Source organism: Chroicocephalus ridibundus, chromosome 2, assembly GCF_963924245.1.
Source record: "Chroicocephalus ridibundus chromosome 2, bChrRid1.1, whole genome shotgun sequence".
NCBI lineage: Eukaryota > Metazoa > Chordata > Aves > Charadriiformes > Laridae > Chroicocephalus > Chroicocephalus ridibundus.
Genome location: NC_086285.1, coordinates 89,094,822 through 89,110,319, shown reverse-complemented (window position 1 = coordinate 89,110,319; position 15,498 = coordinate 89,094,822). Strand labels below are relative to the sequence as shown.

The 15,498-nt window shown below is 39.2% G+C and overlaps 1 protein-coding gene across 3 annotated transcripts in view; it reads left to right on the top strand.

Moving 5' to 3' along the window:
* TRIO (trio Rho guanine nucleotide exchange factor) overlaps positions 1-15,498 on the top strand; it is a 257,134-nt gene that overhangs the window by 112,451 nt on the left and 129,185 nt on the right. For all 3 annotated transcript variants that reach the window (XM_063326144.1, XM_063326146.1, XM_063326145.1), the window contains exons 10-11: positions 3,392-3,514; positions 9,706-9,897. In XM_063326144.1, coding sequence (XP_063182214.1) covers positions 3,392-3,514; positions 9,706-9,897 — 315 coding nt within the window. The remainder of the gene's footprint in view (positions 1-3,391; positions 3,515-9,705; positions 9,898-15,498) is intronic.

Sequence of the window (15,498 nt, the reverse complement as noted above, 5' to 3'; positions counted from 1 at the left end):
CCCTAAGAATTAACAAGCTTACCAAGCGGATAATATACACCAGCCTTTCACCTAAGGAAAGGAAGGGAGCTGGCTCCAACAGTTCTGATATGAAGCAATAAAGCAGACTTGCAATAGCAACGTGGGGTTTTGTGCTGCTAGGCCATGAAAGGACAAAATCAAACATAAAGATAACATTTCTAGTAGAGTGATGCTACTGACATTCCTATGGTGAAAGTTCCGGGGACTAAAAAACACTACTGATGGCTTGCAAGCCAGAGATTCGTAAAACAAACTTGTAGGTTTTTTTGTAGTTTTTTTCGAAACATACATTTATTAGGTCTTCGCTGACCTTGGGTGTCTCCTCTGTCCGTTCTGGATAAATAAATGTGCTGCTTCTTGTTCCTTGATCTGCCTGCCTCAAAGATTCCGCCTGAGTTTTTGTTGTAGCAGTCACTTGTTTCAGCCTTGGCTAATGAAGGGCAGGCTGAGAATGCTTACTACTCGCTCAGCATCAAAATAATACTGATTTCACTGCGTGATTCCCTTGTGGCCTTTGGAGGCGGTTCCAGTGTCAAATGCGTTTTTTCAGGAGAGAGTATTTTCACATTTTAACTATCTGAAGATTAGAAATGCAGAGATTTCCATCTTCCCCTTTGGAATGTTAAGTCAGCACCAAGTAAGTGATGGAGATCAGAAAAGTGAGTGTGTGCACAGTAGGTAAAGGGGTGGGGGGTACGGACTGGATAATAATGTGGGTAACACTGGTGAATATGAGCACTTTGAATCTGCAAAAGATAAGACTGTTTATTTCTGCAAACAGCATATACAAACCACATATTTTATACCTCATTTTACATGAGCAATGAAATTGTCAAGGTGAAGCTATCTTTCTGTAATAGTTTCTTCTGTCATGTATTCAGTATTCGTGCTAGAAAGATAAGCATTTTTCTAGATTCTGTATTGGGCATGAGGATGGTTCTGCTGAGACTGCAGTTACAAGCTTAATTGCATCGTTAAAGCAACTTGCTGCAGTGGAGGATAATATTATTCACCCTTTCACTGAAGAGTATTGAGCCTCTTAAACTCTTATGTATTACTGAACTACTGGAGTGAATTCCGTGTGCTTTCAGTATCAGTAGAAGAGTCCTTAGTGGGTTGGTATGATGGTTTCTGTAACTCTTGCCTCTCCAGGAAGAGGAAGAAAATGCATCAATTAAGATGGCTAATATCAGCGCCAGCTAGTGGTATTGTCCTTTGGTCAAAGTGGTATGCAAAAACTGCCGCTGACGGGCAAGAGCATACCTTACCTTTGACTCTGCTTTTACATGCTGTGAAAATCCCAAATAAAGAGTTCTTCCTCAGTTTTGTTAAGAATCAAGGTAAGAAGTCTGAGCACTAGTAAGATTTTTTATTCGTACTGATTTCACTTAGAGGCAGCAGTGTTTCTCTAGTTGACTGGTTTATGTCATGATCTGTGTACTGGATTTGTATGACCATTTCTTCTCTTGAGAAGTTCCCGAACATTATTTTGAGCAAAAATCATTCTCCCTGGGCTGCTTTCTGCTTTTCATCCCATGCTTTCTGGGACAGATTTTGCTGTTGATTTCATTTGTTAGCTTGTAACTGTTAGTAGTCTCCAGAGTCCAGTCTAATTCTCTCATCCAAACATGTCTCTCTCTAGCTCTTTTTATAATGAGAAAAGCAGAGTAGTCTCTTGAAACTAGTCAAAAGCATTGGTAATATTAACTTTTCAGATAACTGAGGCCGTGTTTGGCTCCTCACTCTACGTTCTCTGGTCAATACTTTCCCTTGAAAGAAACAAATGAAAACATACACTGACCTAAAACACAATAATATTCTTTGGCAATACTTACTAGGAAAAACAAACATTGCATAAGTGTTGGTGATTTGAGATGACTGTATTATGTGGTGTTATGGATTGTTTGTTGTTTTCAAGATGTCCAGTAGGAGAGAGTTTGCAAACCAGAAAAGATTCTAATGGTCAAGATAAATGAGAAAAATCACACCAGATGGTTTCATTTTGTCTACTAAAGAAAGCATTGATGTTTTGTATGGGAATAGTGTGTGGGATTATATGTGTATTGAATGTAGCCATGAGTGATGTTGTAGGAATGGTTCTCAAGTGTGTTTGTCAGGAAAAAGGAAAAAAAAAGAAAAAAATAAAGTCTTACTCCTTAGTTACAGTAAGTGTCATGCTTTCAGTACAGGAAAATGGGAAAAAACCCACATCCAACTTCAGGAATCAGAGTAAAGGACACTAGTAGATAAGAAGAGATAAGGTACAGGTTTCTGGTAGGTAAATTCAAAATGAAACAAAATACTCAGGTTTTAAAGAAAAAAGAACACTGGACATAAATGTTAGGTAAAGTATTCCACACCACTACATAAATACTGTATAAAAATGGTTATCTGACTTAAGAAAATTGCTTATATGCAGTTGTCTTTAATTCTGAACAGCATTCTCGAACGCCTGAGTATCTTCCAAAGAATTAAATACCGTATGCATGCTAGCTAATGAGTGAATTAAGATACTGCTAAGATGTATTAGTTTGGAGAGAGACCATATGGTTTTGTACATTCATTCATCACAAACTTAGTATGTGTGCAGTAATCCTTTGTGTTAACTAGCAGGAACTAATTACATGTACAGTCTTTACTATTTATAAAGCTGTCAGCCCAGTCATTGTGGTGGAAGCTTTAATGTCCTTAAAATGTCTTTCATTCCTCACTCTTTCGGCTGTAAAACTCACAATACACAATTATGCCTATCTGATGTTTTGAGGAGATGCTTCTTCAGAACTGGGGCAAAATTCTTCATATGCTCTGAATGCAGACATTGTCATTCATCTCATAATGATTGCAACTCGATTTTATTGAGTTAGTTAAAAATTCTACTACTGAATCTTTCTTCTTGACTTAATAATATGTGGTAGGAGAAGCGACTTCTCATCTGAAATAAAACTTCACTGTGTTATTCACTAGCACTGTTGGGGAACGTGCAAACTCCATTAGTGTTACATTATAGAAAACTGTCAGCTGAAGGCATAAACTGATTACAGAGAGACCCTCACAAGGGGTCTAGCCACTTGGATCAGATTACTGTCAAATTGATGAATGTGTAGAAATGAGGTTGTCCTTGGTAAGCTTCAAAATAAACATATAATCTTAAATCATACGATTTAGCTAGTTTGAACTAGTTAGTGCCTTGAGAAAAGTTAATGAGATGTAATTAATGTCCTTCAATGGCAAGACTGTGTTTTAATCCAGCAGTATAGTTCCTTATAAGCAGTCCCTTTACAGCTTCTTAGTTTCTTGAATAGTTGTCTCTTTGTTGCAACACTCAGTACATCCACTCAGAGTGTTTGTGTGTGTCTCTTCTGTACCACAGGTGTTGGATTGGATTGAAAACCATGGAGAAGCTTTTCTTAGCAAACATACTGGAGTGGGAAAATCCCTGCATCGGGCAAGAGCTTTGCAGAAACGCCATGAAGACTTTGAAGAGGTTGCGCAGGTAAAAACAATCACATGAAGGACTGTATACTTGTCATGGAAATATATGAAAAATTCGTGCTTTGGCACTGAAGGGCTCCACTACAAAAACATCAGTTCCAATGATGGACTATTTTGTTTCTGTTGCAAGCTTTTATTTCATTTCTCCGTTTCGCTCCAGCTTCAATAAGACAAAGCTCTACAGTCCTATGGAGAGTGGGAGCCTTGAAGCCCAACAGAGCTGCTGCTGCTGCTATTATTATCTATTATTATTTTCAAAGCCTGCTTTCAAATGTTGAGTCACAGGAGAATGAAAGCTGTACTTTTAAAGTAACGTAATTCCATGGGATTCTAGAATTTAAACTTATGTGCAGCTGGTGAGAGAGGATGGAGATGAATTGATAGCCCTCGTTCCTGACTTTAGGCTTGGCGAGCTCCCAAATCCCCACAACAGTCTGATGGGGGGAACGAGTGTTACTTCTGAGAAACCAGTTGAGCCAGCAAGCTGGCCAACCTGGCTTTGTGGTTTTATTTTTCTTTAAATACAATTGAGTTTGTATATGCCCTTCTGTTCTGAATCACTGATACCAACACTTTTTCCATAGGAAGACTCTAGTTTTAACCTTAAGCAGAACTGATGATAGAACTTAAAAACACACTTTTCTGTGAAAAAGAGTCAAACCGAAAGAAATAGATGCTAAGGAACACAGGGAGCATAACAAGAGGAAGTTGTTTTGGGTGCCAGCCTCAAAAAGGCAGTGTGAGGTGAATAAAACCCATGAGAAGCTGAAGGCTAGAATCTTCCCCATTAGTAACATGCACTGTCTGTCCAGTCTTAATGATTGGTAAGAGTAAAGATCTCTAAGATTCATCACGAAAAATCTCATTAAGTTAGGGTTCATACCGTGGTCCTTCAGAATTTTCTAATAATGTGTCTTCTGTTTTGAGTGTAGTGACATGCAGGAGCTCAGCAGTGACACCTGCTATGGTGGATGTGTCAAGTGTGTTTACCGATTGCCTCTTTAATGGATGATTAAACTCTTAATAAAATTTTATTGTAAATATGGTCTTAGAGCACTTCAATGACTGAGGACTTGAAATAGCATCAGAAAGCTTCCTCAATATTGATTTCCTATAAAATTTTCCAAAGTAATAAGCATTGTTAGTTTTGTATATACACATGCTGGATTTTCCATATGCGTGCCTAATACTTAATTTTTAGTAAAATCTGTAATATTTTCCACGTGGAAATACTTATTTTTCTGGGTCAGACAAGCAAGAATCTATTTCTGTAAGACACTTAACAAAACCTGAATGATCTCATACTTAATACTGTGTTATTTGAGCAAAGAAGAAAAAAATGTTTAACCAAGGGGGATGAAGTGTCTAGAACTGTTAAGTGGAATGTAAACTGTTAAAAAAAGCATCTTGTTAATTTGCATTATACTTTAAAGTAGAAAGTTGTAAAGCAAAAACTACCTAAAACTGAATGTTGCTAGGGTTTAAAATGATCTCTTTAGGGAATGGGTGGAATTTCTATTTTTGGAGATACTGAAAACTTAGACTGGTCAAAGAACTTAAATATACTACAGGGGACTATCTTCTACTGACAGAAGGATGGACAAAATGATCTAATAAATATTTTTTTTCATCTCTAACTCTTGAATGTGTAGTAACTGCCAAGAGAGGCACACCCTCTGAGTTGTTCCTCTTACTTGCTCTGAAACTGAATGTAATCAGACCCCAAAAGACATTTCTGTTGTTGGTGTTATACAGAAGGTTATGTTCAAGTATAAGACGGCAATCCACAGTCCTTGTTAAAGCATGAATAACTTCTGGCTGATTTACTCTCTACCTACATTTCTGGTTGGTCCAGGTCTTTGTTGTGTTTTGGTTTGGGGGTTGTTTTGTTGTTTCAGGTTTTGTCGTGTTGTGTTTTGTTTTGTTGCCTTTATTTTTTTTAATAGGACCCTAGGCACAATCAGGGGATTTCAGTCAGCTCTAGTCAGAAGTTGAGAGGAAGCAGTGTCAAGTGACCCGTCAGTGGCATGGCAATGCCTTATCAAATGCAGGGAGCCAACAGTAATGTTGAAGTGCTCCTGATGGAAGGCTAATTCCTGATTTTAAGGGGAGCAAAAATTATTATTTATTTTTTCTTCCCTTCTGCATTCTCCTTCATTCTTCTTTAATGCAAATGAGGTGCCAATTCCTCAGCGGCGTTCAAAGAGATGTTAAAATGAGCTGTGTGTCAAATAGAAAAAGTTTTCCCGAGTCAATGGGCTGTGGGCTCACAAATCACTTGCTTTGAAATTTGTGTGAAATGAAGGCTTTTTTGTCTTCATTTCGCACCTTTTGTTGCCACTCCAGAAACACTAGATAGTCAAAACTCAGCCAACTAATAATCCTCCCTGAATTTTTTGTGTTGACATTCGTGCTACACATACACACTTTGACTTGCACCCACTATTGTAAAATTGTGTTGGTCTTTTAATGTGAAGCCTGTCCAGTTCACTTTCTACTTACCCTTTTTTCTTTCTTTTTTCCCCTCTTCCCAGGATCATCTTGGTATCCATGAGACCATTTAGTTAAAGTGTCATGACTCCAAATTTTGACATAACTGATTCACTTATGGGCATGGATTTTCAGCTTAGAAGCACTGGATACAGATCAATAGTATGGTCGTACTTCCCCATGCATTTTTGTAAGAAATTCTAAGTCAGCTTCTGCTGTTTTAACTACGGTCGATGTCTATGACGGTAGTCTATGCTCAAAAACATAAAAGGTGTATGGCAAGAATTAATTTGTGCCATCTTTTTCTACAAGTAAGTTCTTTTCTCCATGTGCAGGCTGCATCTGAGTAAAGAACTCAAGTCTTGGTGCAGGAGACACACAAGAAAGATTCTTCCAAACCTCGTTTGGATACATCTGTCATTTCCCTATCACCACCAGTTCCCACTTCCTTTAAGGTTATAAAAAAAGGTTATGTATTTGAACTGGTTCTTAACTTTACTCTACCTGTGAATGGCTGTAATACATCATACTAAAGGCCCACATCTTACAGTATCTTGTGGCCATCACCAGATGCATAAAGAAAAGGGACTGTATGCTTAAAAAGTTACCTTTACCCTCCCCGTTGTCTGGGCCTATTTGGTGGCTGGAACTGAAGGATGCATCAGAACCAGTGTTTAATAGTCACTGATGGACTTTTCTTCCCTCAATTAGGCTAGCTATGTTTTGAACCCGTTTGTGCTCTTGGAATGTATGCCAGATCCTGTGGCAGAGTTACGCAATTTAATTGCTCCTTAGATGAAAAGTATTTTTGCTTTTTCATTTTAAGTGTTGTCTGATGCTTAAACATGATAGCATCCACTGTATTTACTGAGTAATCTATCTTAATTTTCTCTGCCTTTAATGGTTTGTATACCTTTGTTAATCTTCCTCCATCCATGTGTGTTTCTCTCCCCTCTATAATGCAGTGAACTCCAGTTTGTATGACTCAGTCCATACCTCCACTCACTTCGATTGCTGTATTTATTGTCAGTAGTACTCATTTCTGCACTAGCCTCTAAAATTCAACTTTTCACTGTTCTATCATGTGTCACTTTATATGCTTTCTAAAAATACAGTGTTTGTTTTTTCTGAAGAGCATGTAGAGAAGGTTTCTCAACAGAAGACTGGGAAAGCGATGGGATAGGTTCTTGGGGAAGGTGGTAAACTCTCCGTTATGGAGAGTCTTTGAGCATTTTGGAGGAGAATGCCTTTGAAAGACTCAAGTGTAGTTGATTGCACCTTGGGGCACAGAGAGATGGACTAGGGGACTTCTTAAAACTCTTACCAGGCTGATACCTTTCCCCTGGGATTTGGGGAGGGTGTGCTAATGGATATATTTTGAGGAAGTGTTTCAAAACTCTATGTTGAATTTGTCACCATGAAGGCCCCTTTGTCAATTTAGGAAACTGGCATAAGCAGCTTCAAGGGAGAACAACTGCTCTTTCTGCCTAATGTTCTGTTTTCTGACTGGTGGCTGCCCTTTGGGACCAACATTTTTAAAATCTTCACGTTACTACTGTTTTTTCCTCCAAGCATTGTTTAGATGCAGGCAGAGTTGGGAAAGGCAGTAGTCAGCACAGCACGCCTATTTGCTGTCATTTCTATTCCAAAGGGCAGTCATTATCTACCAAGATAAATATTTATATTATATTTCGGCTCCACTTGGAAGAGAAATTTTAGCGATAAGGCATATGTCTGCTGTTACGGTTTGAGAATCGCACCCCCTTTTGAAGCAGCATCTAGGTTGTCATCATTTCTAAGCACTGGCAGTTCACCATCCAGTTTACAGAAGGAGAAGTCTGATGTGCCTGGGCCTGCGTTATGCGGAAGATACTACTGGAATTCATAAACAATGCTACACATGTGAGATAAAGTTTTCATTAAAAGGGGAAACTTCTGTTTCAGCCATCTGCAGCTGGGTGTGGCGCTCTGGGTTGATGAAGTAGTTGTTGTTTGAGGAGTGCCTTAAGGCTCTTCAGCCCTGCCTCTTGAACACGTGTGAGCTGCGACTGTGGAAGTCAAAACACCAAAGCACAGATCAGAGCGTGTTCTGGGCCAACATGGCCTGAGCCAGCGATCCGGAGTGTTGACTAGTGCGGTCGCCACTGAAAAGGGTAGGCTTACATTAGTCTCTTCAGGCTTTCCCAGGAGAACTGGGGAGGGAGGTTCTCTACCTCTCCGTGCAATTAAAAAGCTGAAGGTTAAAGAATGGCTAGGATGCACATAATCAAAATCAAGGAGCAGCATGGATTAAATTCATTACGTAAATAGATCATAATAAATGAAGGGGGATCTCCCCCCACAATATCTGAAAGCCGCACTGAGTCATATAATCTGTCCTGGGCTTGCCTGGTCATTTGCTGAGACCCTGGAGGAGAGCTCCTATTTCCTGCCCATTAGTTGAGTTTTAGGGCTGGGCTTGGATTTAACTTTTGTGGATATTATGATGTTAATTAGAAGTGTGATACTATATTTATGGCAAAGGAAAGCATACTTGCATAGGCCTAATTTGACTCGGCAAGCAGTGTTTTTTACCTGATATAACTGAGGCTGGGAGAAGATGGAAGGGCATAAGGGAAATGAAAAAGGTATAGTTTATATTGTCAAGATTTTTTTTTATAGTCTGCAGTGCAAACTTGTCAGGGGACCTGATGTAGTGACATAAGCAAAGCTTCTTTAGTGTAGACTTGGCTTCAGTCCGTTTTCTCCAGAGGCTAAAGTTAACATCCTTATATGCTTTCTTGATTAGTACATTTTGAGAACCGTTGTAAAGCATAAAACCCCAAGGTTAGGCTCAAAAAGAACACCCAAATGATAGCAAACGTTTGGAATCAGTCCTGTTTTGAATTAGTGAGAAAGATACAGGTGCAGGCTGCAGGTTCTAAGCTTTAAGAGTTGTTCAGCATCTCTCTCTTCTCTGGACCGTAGCACACTCAGCACATCAGGTACCAGACTTCTCCCATTCTTTTTCTGCTTTGACTCAAGTCTCTTATAGGACTGCTGCTCTGTATTTGTTTATCCTATGATGTATTGGGACAATATTCCACTCTGACACTCAGTCATAGCTCTGTTGCTGCTGTTTCACAAATGGTTATCCACTTGACATGTGAATTTTGGATACCTCATGTCTGTAAGGATGGAGAGAAATTTTCTCCTGTGCCTGGTCACTTTCCGCCCTCCTGCTGGATGTGTGGATTTGATCTTAAACTTTGATCTACCAGCGTCTAGGACTTTCTCACTTTAATAATACACATTTGAAAATTTTTCTGGCCATGACTGCAGTGATTTGTCCAGTATTGAAACAGTCCAGTTGGGAAGTAATTAGATGTTTAGGCTGATTTTTATTCTAGTTGTGAATATAAAATACCAATTCCAAGGAAGAATAAATAAACTCTGGAGTTCTGGATCAAGGAGACATTTGAATAGATGTAAATAAGGAGCTAAGGAATTAATTTATTCACAGTTAAATGAAAAAGTATCTAGAAATACAACAAAATCTTTAGTAAGATTATATTCTTTATACAACCTTTAAAGAAAAAAGAAAGAAAAATATGTTCCAAGTACCTTTTTGTCCTTTCATTTTTCATTAGTGGAATGGCTTTAAAATATACGGACTGAACTTTCTTTCATTTAATCCTGTGAAATGAACTTATTTCTCTACAGAACACATACACCAACGCAGATAAGCTCCTAGAGGCAGCTGAACAGCTCGCTCAGACTGGGGAGTGTGACCCGGAGGAAATTTATCAAGCTGCCCATCAGCTCGAAGACCGGATACAGGATTTTGTTAGGCGTGTGGAGCAACGCAAGATCCTGCTGGACATGTCTGTGTCCTTTCACACTCATGTTAAAGAGGTAAAACGGCTGCTAAGTCGTGGTCATAACTTTGAGCTTTGAAACCGATACTGTCCAACATTACTTTCATTGTTAGAACCTTGCCATAGGAAGTTATGAAACCCCTATTGTATGATGAGTTTTGGTTTGTAATGTACTGCGGATTGGAGGCTGGTGTAGGGTGGTTTTTTTGTTTATGTTTTTTTTAAATTTTTTATTATTATTTTCTTACTTTCACAAGCTGCTTCTACCTCCTTTGTTGTACACATGCTTGTTCAGTCACAGGGAAGGGGGGAGGAGGGTCAGATCAGGGAACTGATACAGCTGAAAGATGCCATTGCGCATTGAGAGGGAGGGAGGGAGGGAGATACTGTGCACTTTTGTTGGTGGGTTTTTTTAAAATCCAACCAGCTCTCCAGTGCAGTTAACTGAGTTGTCTGACACGTGGTTAGACTGACACGGTTCAGGAGACTGACGTGCATGTCAGAAGCACAAGCCTACTTAAGGCAACCCTGCTGCCCAGAGACACTTTGTTTTCTTTCTCTGTTTCACACGTTGCATTTTGATCTTGTGTATTGGTGGTTCTTCACAACCTAAAGAGTTGCCATTATCATCTGATAATGACAATGGTTTACCTCATGTTTGCAATTTTTAGCCTTTTTCAAAGGTTGAACCGATATACCAGGAAAAAGAAAATTGAGCTAAACACACTTCGTTTTCCAACAGATCAGTTTTCTGCTCTGATTCACAACATAGATTATACACATTTATAAGCTCATGGGAATAGGCTAGAGCAAGAATACGGACTTCAGTAAAGGGTTTTGGTTAACGGTAGTGGCAAATTTCGGCAACTGTGTATTACTTGTTTTCTGTTTAGAGCTCATGTTATATCTTCTCACTGCTCAAACTACGTGAAAATATGTATGAAAGGCTTGTGGATCACAGCATGTCGGAGTATGTCTTCCTTCCCTTCACCCTAGATGGAGACATGGTCTGTTCAGTGGGGAAGTATAGTATTCAAAGTAGTTTTTTCAGCAAAACCTTGCTGAGGATAAGGGTGGGAGTTTTTTGTATGCAGAACATCTGCTTTGCACTTGAAACAAACACACAAGGCAGTTGGTCTTAGAAGGAGGTCAGGATTGAATTATTTTTTAGCTCTAGACATGAGTGCAGAGCTCCCCCATCAGTTTTCTGTTAGATGCTTCCTTCACGATATTCTCTCAGGACTTTGTTTGTTTAAATAAAACATAAATGCTGTATTGTAAGCTATTCTTAGGCGGCAACTTTTTTGTTTCGTGTTTCTCTAGCACGTAGTGCTGTTCCATTACCTGTTGTGAAGCACAGGAGTCAGCTGCTGAAACATGCTCATTGTTTCCATAGATTTCTTGATTACCTGTTTTTCTTAGCATGAAGAAGAGCAGCTGGAATGGAATTTAAATGGATACAGTTGGTGGTAATGATGAAAGACGGAGACTGTAAAAGGAATTGCAAGGAAAGGGCTTTAAAAAAATCCAAAAACTGAAAGGCAGACTGATCTGTGAGTCACTGTTGAGTAATTCTGGGAGGCTAATCCAGATGTGCTGGAATGTTGCCACTGCTCCCCTAGATAATAATGTTTTATTGGAAAAAAAAAAAAAATAAATTCTGTATCTTGATTTATTTCTTTGGGAAAATGGATATTATTGTGACCCTGTAAGTGCACACAGCTGTTACTATGGCATCCTCTTTGCAGTCTGGACTTCGGGGGAAAGGTACCGTGGCTGATGTACACATGTTGATTTTTTTTTTTGGTTTTGTCATGTGGCTGCCTTTATACCTAATAAAGCAGGGAAAATTAAAAAGAGTACTTATTTATGTAAGCGAGCCTATCTTTTAATTTATTTGCATTTTACTTAAAAATACAGATGAGAGAGTGAGGCAGGTGGTTCATATTTAGTAGACGAGTCCTTTGGTTAAGGTGCAAAGAAATAGCAAGCTCAAAGCTGTCTTGTGCTTTCTGTATTCTGATCTATTTTCAACAGCATGTTGTTTGTTATCAAACATGCGTGTGGAGTGCTGAGAAGGCATCACAAAGCAGATGGAAGATAAAAATGCCCTAAACCTGAAAGTCATCCATGCTTTGTTGGCAGGAGAATTGCATCTCTCCTGCAGGATGTGGGAAGTTATTGAATAAATTAGTGCATACCTGTAAGCACATAACCTTTTTGCTGTATGATGGAGTGAAGAAATTAACGTGCATGCTTAGCTAGTGGAGAGAGGGGTTCAAATAGTAGGATAATATGTTAGTTGTTGAACTGGAAAGAGATGCTTCAGTTGTTTAAAAAAAACAAACCCAAAAAACAACAACCCAAACAAATCAAAATAAAATACCACCAACACGTTTTGCACTTTAAGTATTCAGGGTGAATTTTGTTTCTTGTATTTTTTTGTCTTGTATTTTTTCCTGGTCTAAAAAATAGGCGTGAAGAATAAAAACCTGTTTATGTGGGGCAGTTTGGAGGGAGCCACAGAGCTGAGAAAAGCTGGTAATCAGAGTTGTTGGCTGTTCTGAGGCTTTGAAATCTGGCTCCAATATCCATCCAACCCCTTGATTTTTTTTTTTTTGAAGTAGGATGTTTTGGTTTGTTTTATTCTTTTCCCCAGAAATACTTCATTTTGAATGAATGCTTCTCATCTGGATGAGACCATTCCCATACTACTTCTCCCTTGTAGCTTTACATAACCTTTATACTTCATACACAATTTGCCTGTAACTTTTCTCAGCTTTCCTGAGAAGCATCAGCCCTGTAGTGTCTGCGCAGTACTGTTCCTCTGTTCACGTTTAGTAAATCAGCACAGTTTCTGCTTTCAGAAGCAGCGTACTTACCACAAAAGCAGTAGATAGGCTTGACACGTCCTGGAAGTAACAAGCTCTTGCTCTACCTGTGCACAAAGCAGCTCTGTAGTATGGGTGTAGCAGCCTGTTCCGATGCACCTTGGAAATGCTGTCTGCCTTTAACAATTCCAGAAGTTCTGTAGCCAGGTGGTTACAACCTGGTAGAGCTTCTTCCTAGCTCCCTGTGGCTTCCAAACATCACAAAACAACATACAAGTTCTCAGACTCCTTATAGATTAACCTCAATAGACCACATTTCTCACTGGGGGGCAAAAAAAAAGGATGTATTGAGGGAAGACAGAAATATGATTTTATGTAATGGTATCACCATTACTCATTTTGCTTAATGGTGATATATAAATTGTGATTCCATGCTGTTATGTTATTACTAGTTTTAAGTTTGTAAGGTTGTGAATATTGATTTTTAGCAAACAGTGAGAAATTTCAATATAGAAGCCAAATTTTTCAGTGAGTGATGTATTGAAGTTAAGTTGTACACTGACGAGCTTTAAAAGTGTTTGGGACCAGAAATACCATTGAATCCTAGAATTGCCTAGGTTGGAACGGACCTTCCAGATCATCTAGTCTAACTAGTTAGACCATCAGTCTGACAAAAAACCATCACTAAACCATATCTCTAAGCACTCTGTCTACCCGTCTTTTAAATGCCTCCAGGGATGGTGCCTCAACCACTTCCCTGGGCAGCCTGTTCCAATGCTTAATAACCCTTTCAGTGTAAAAATTTTTCCTAATATCCTTATCAGAGTCTTTGTGTTAAAAGTACTGTGTCCGGGCAGGTTCCCAGCCTGAGAAGGGGTAAAATGCAACTGGACATCCGAAACTGTTGACCGTTGCAAGACAGTGAATCTCTTATGGCTTTTGTGCCTTTTGACATTTAATAATATTGGGAAGGACAAGATGAGAAAAAAATAGCACAAATAAAAGATATGTTTCCTAAATAAATGGTGATCATAAAAGTTTGTGTGCAAAACATAGGAGCAAGAGTCACGGTAGTCTTTGCTGTGAAATTTGTCACCACATAGAGGTGAACAGGATTTTGGTGTGAATTCAAATTCTTCCATACGCATACATACAGACACACATGCACACACGCTCTCTCCGAAATGGCTCCCTCAGCATCTATGAGTGGGAAGACTGAAATCCTGGCCAACCCAGGTGTTTGTAGTAGCGCCAAAGTAGAGCAACAGATATTTTTCCTAACTGGAGTCAAGTGTGGGAATACAGATCAGGCTGACTGTACGTGGAAGAGAATGATCTATTAAGAGCCTGTTGGCTTTTTGCATATAACCTTTTGTGTGTATTCTGACAAGTTGATTATAAAATAGCTCAGAGCGCTTTTTATGTATACACAATATCCTTAATGGTGTTATTAGATGTGTCTCTTCTTTTTTTTTTTTTTTCCTGTCTTACTCAAACTAAACTTTACACCAGAATAGACTGAGGTTGAAACAAAGAAAAAGGAAGTGGAATTGGCTAAGATTTAAAATACAAAACCTTGCTGTTCCTGAACAAAAGTAATGAAACAGTAGTCTGGGCAAGCTGTTAAAGGAAGGTGGCATCATCCCTGGTGCATGGGAAGGCTGAGGAGGCCTTGGTCTGTCCATAATGCTGCAGGTTGATTCACATCTAGCTATGAGATGTGTATTTGATTCAAAAAAAGCTTGTTGATAGTGGTCTCGCTTTGTCTCACAACTCACTGTCAGAAATAAGCCCTCCTTTGCATTATCTGTTATGGAAAGGTGTCCATCTGCACAGCCTTTCATTCTTTTCATCCCAGGTGGACCCTGAGGTGACAGATGTCCTCTTCTGGGTGCCTCTCACTCCTGAGTATTTGAGTCTTCTGTGCTGGTGGTCTACAGGTTAAATGTGGATGTCGTAATAAGGCTGCTCTCTCCTCTTTCCAGGCAGCAGAGCAGCTTTTGGATGCCCCCCATCAAAGTGTGAAGGCTCTGTCCCTTGGGCTTTTGTGCATCTTTCTATTGTGCCATTTATTATAGCACAGCAATGCTCAGTGTGATGGGTCTGGCAAAATACATGAAGTGCAGTCTCTAGTCAGTACTTTGATATACCTGTCGTCACAATCTGAGAGTTGAGGAGGACAGTTCTTAAATCTGAAATAAGAGAAACATTCACTGGCATCACACTAAAGCGTGGTGTGGTTTACTGGTTTGGTAGGACTGGAATCCAGTTACCCAACACAGATTTTCTGTCTTTTTTTTCAATACTGGTAGCTGCTTTGCTTGAAAAAAGGGACCAAATTTAAGTCCAAGCATTATCAAAATAGCACGAAGTGCTTGAGAGAAGTGAGGCAGAAATGGACCTTTAAACTGTGTAAAGCTCTATGGTATAGGCATTTTTTTTCTTGTTCAGTTAAGAAATGGGATGACTACTACTACCCTGTTAGCATTTGTTGTTGATGTAGGTTTAGGGAGATATGAGAAACTTGGTTTTGCTTCAAGGATGAATTTATTCTGAATGGGAAATTGATTCACAGAATCACAGAATGGTTCAGGTTGGAAGGGACCTTAAAGACCATCTAGTTCCAACCCCCCTGCCTTGGGCAGGGACACCTCCCACTAGACCAGGCTGCTCAAAGTCATTGTAACTGTAGAATAGATATGGTTATTTGGTTTTTAAGATAATTATATCTCATTTTCAAAAATAATGCACGTATTTAATATCTTAAATGTCACTGAAAGACCCTGGAAGACAAACTCCAGGGGGTT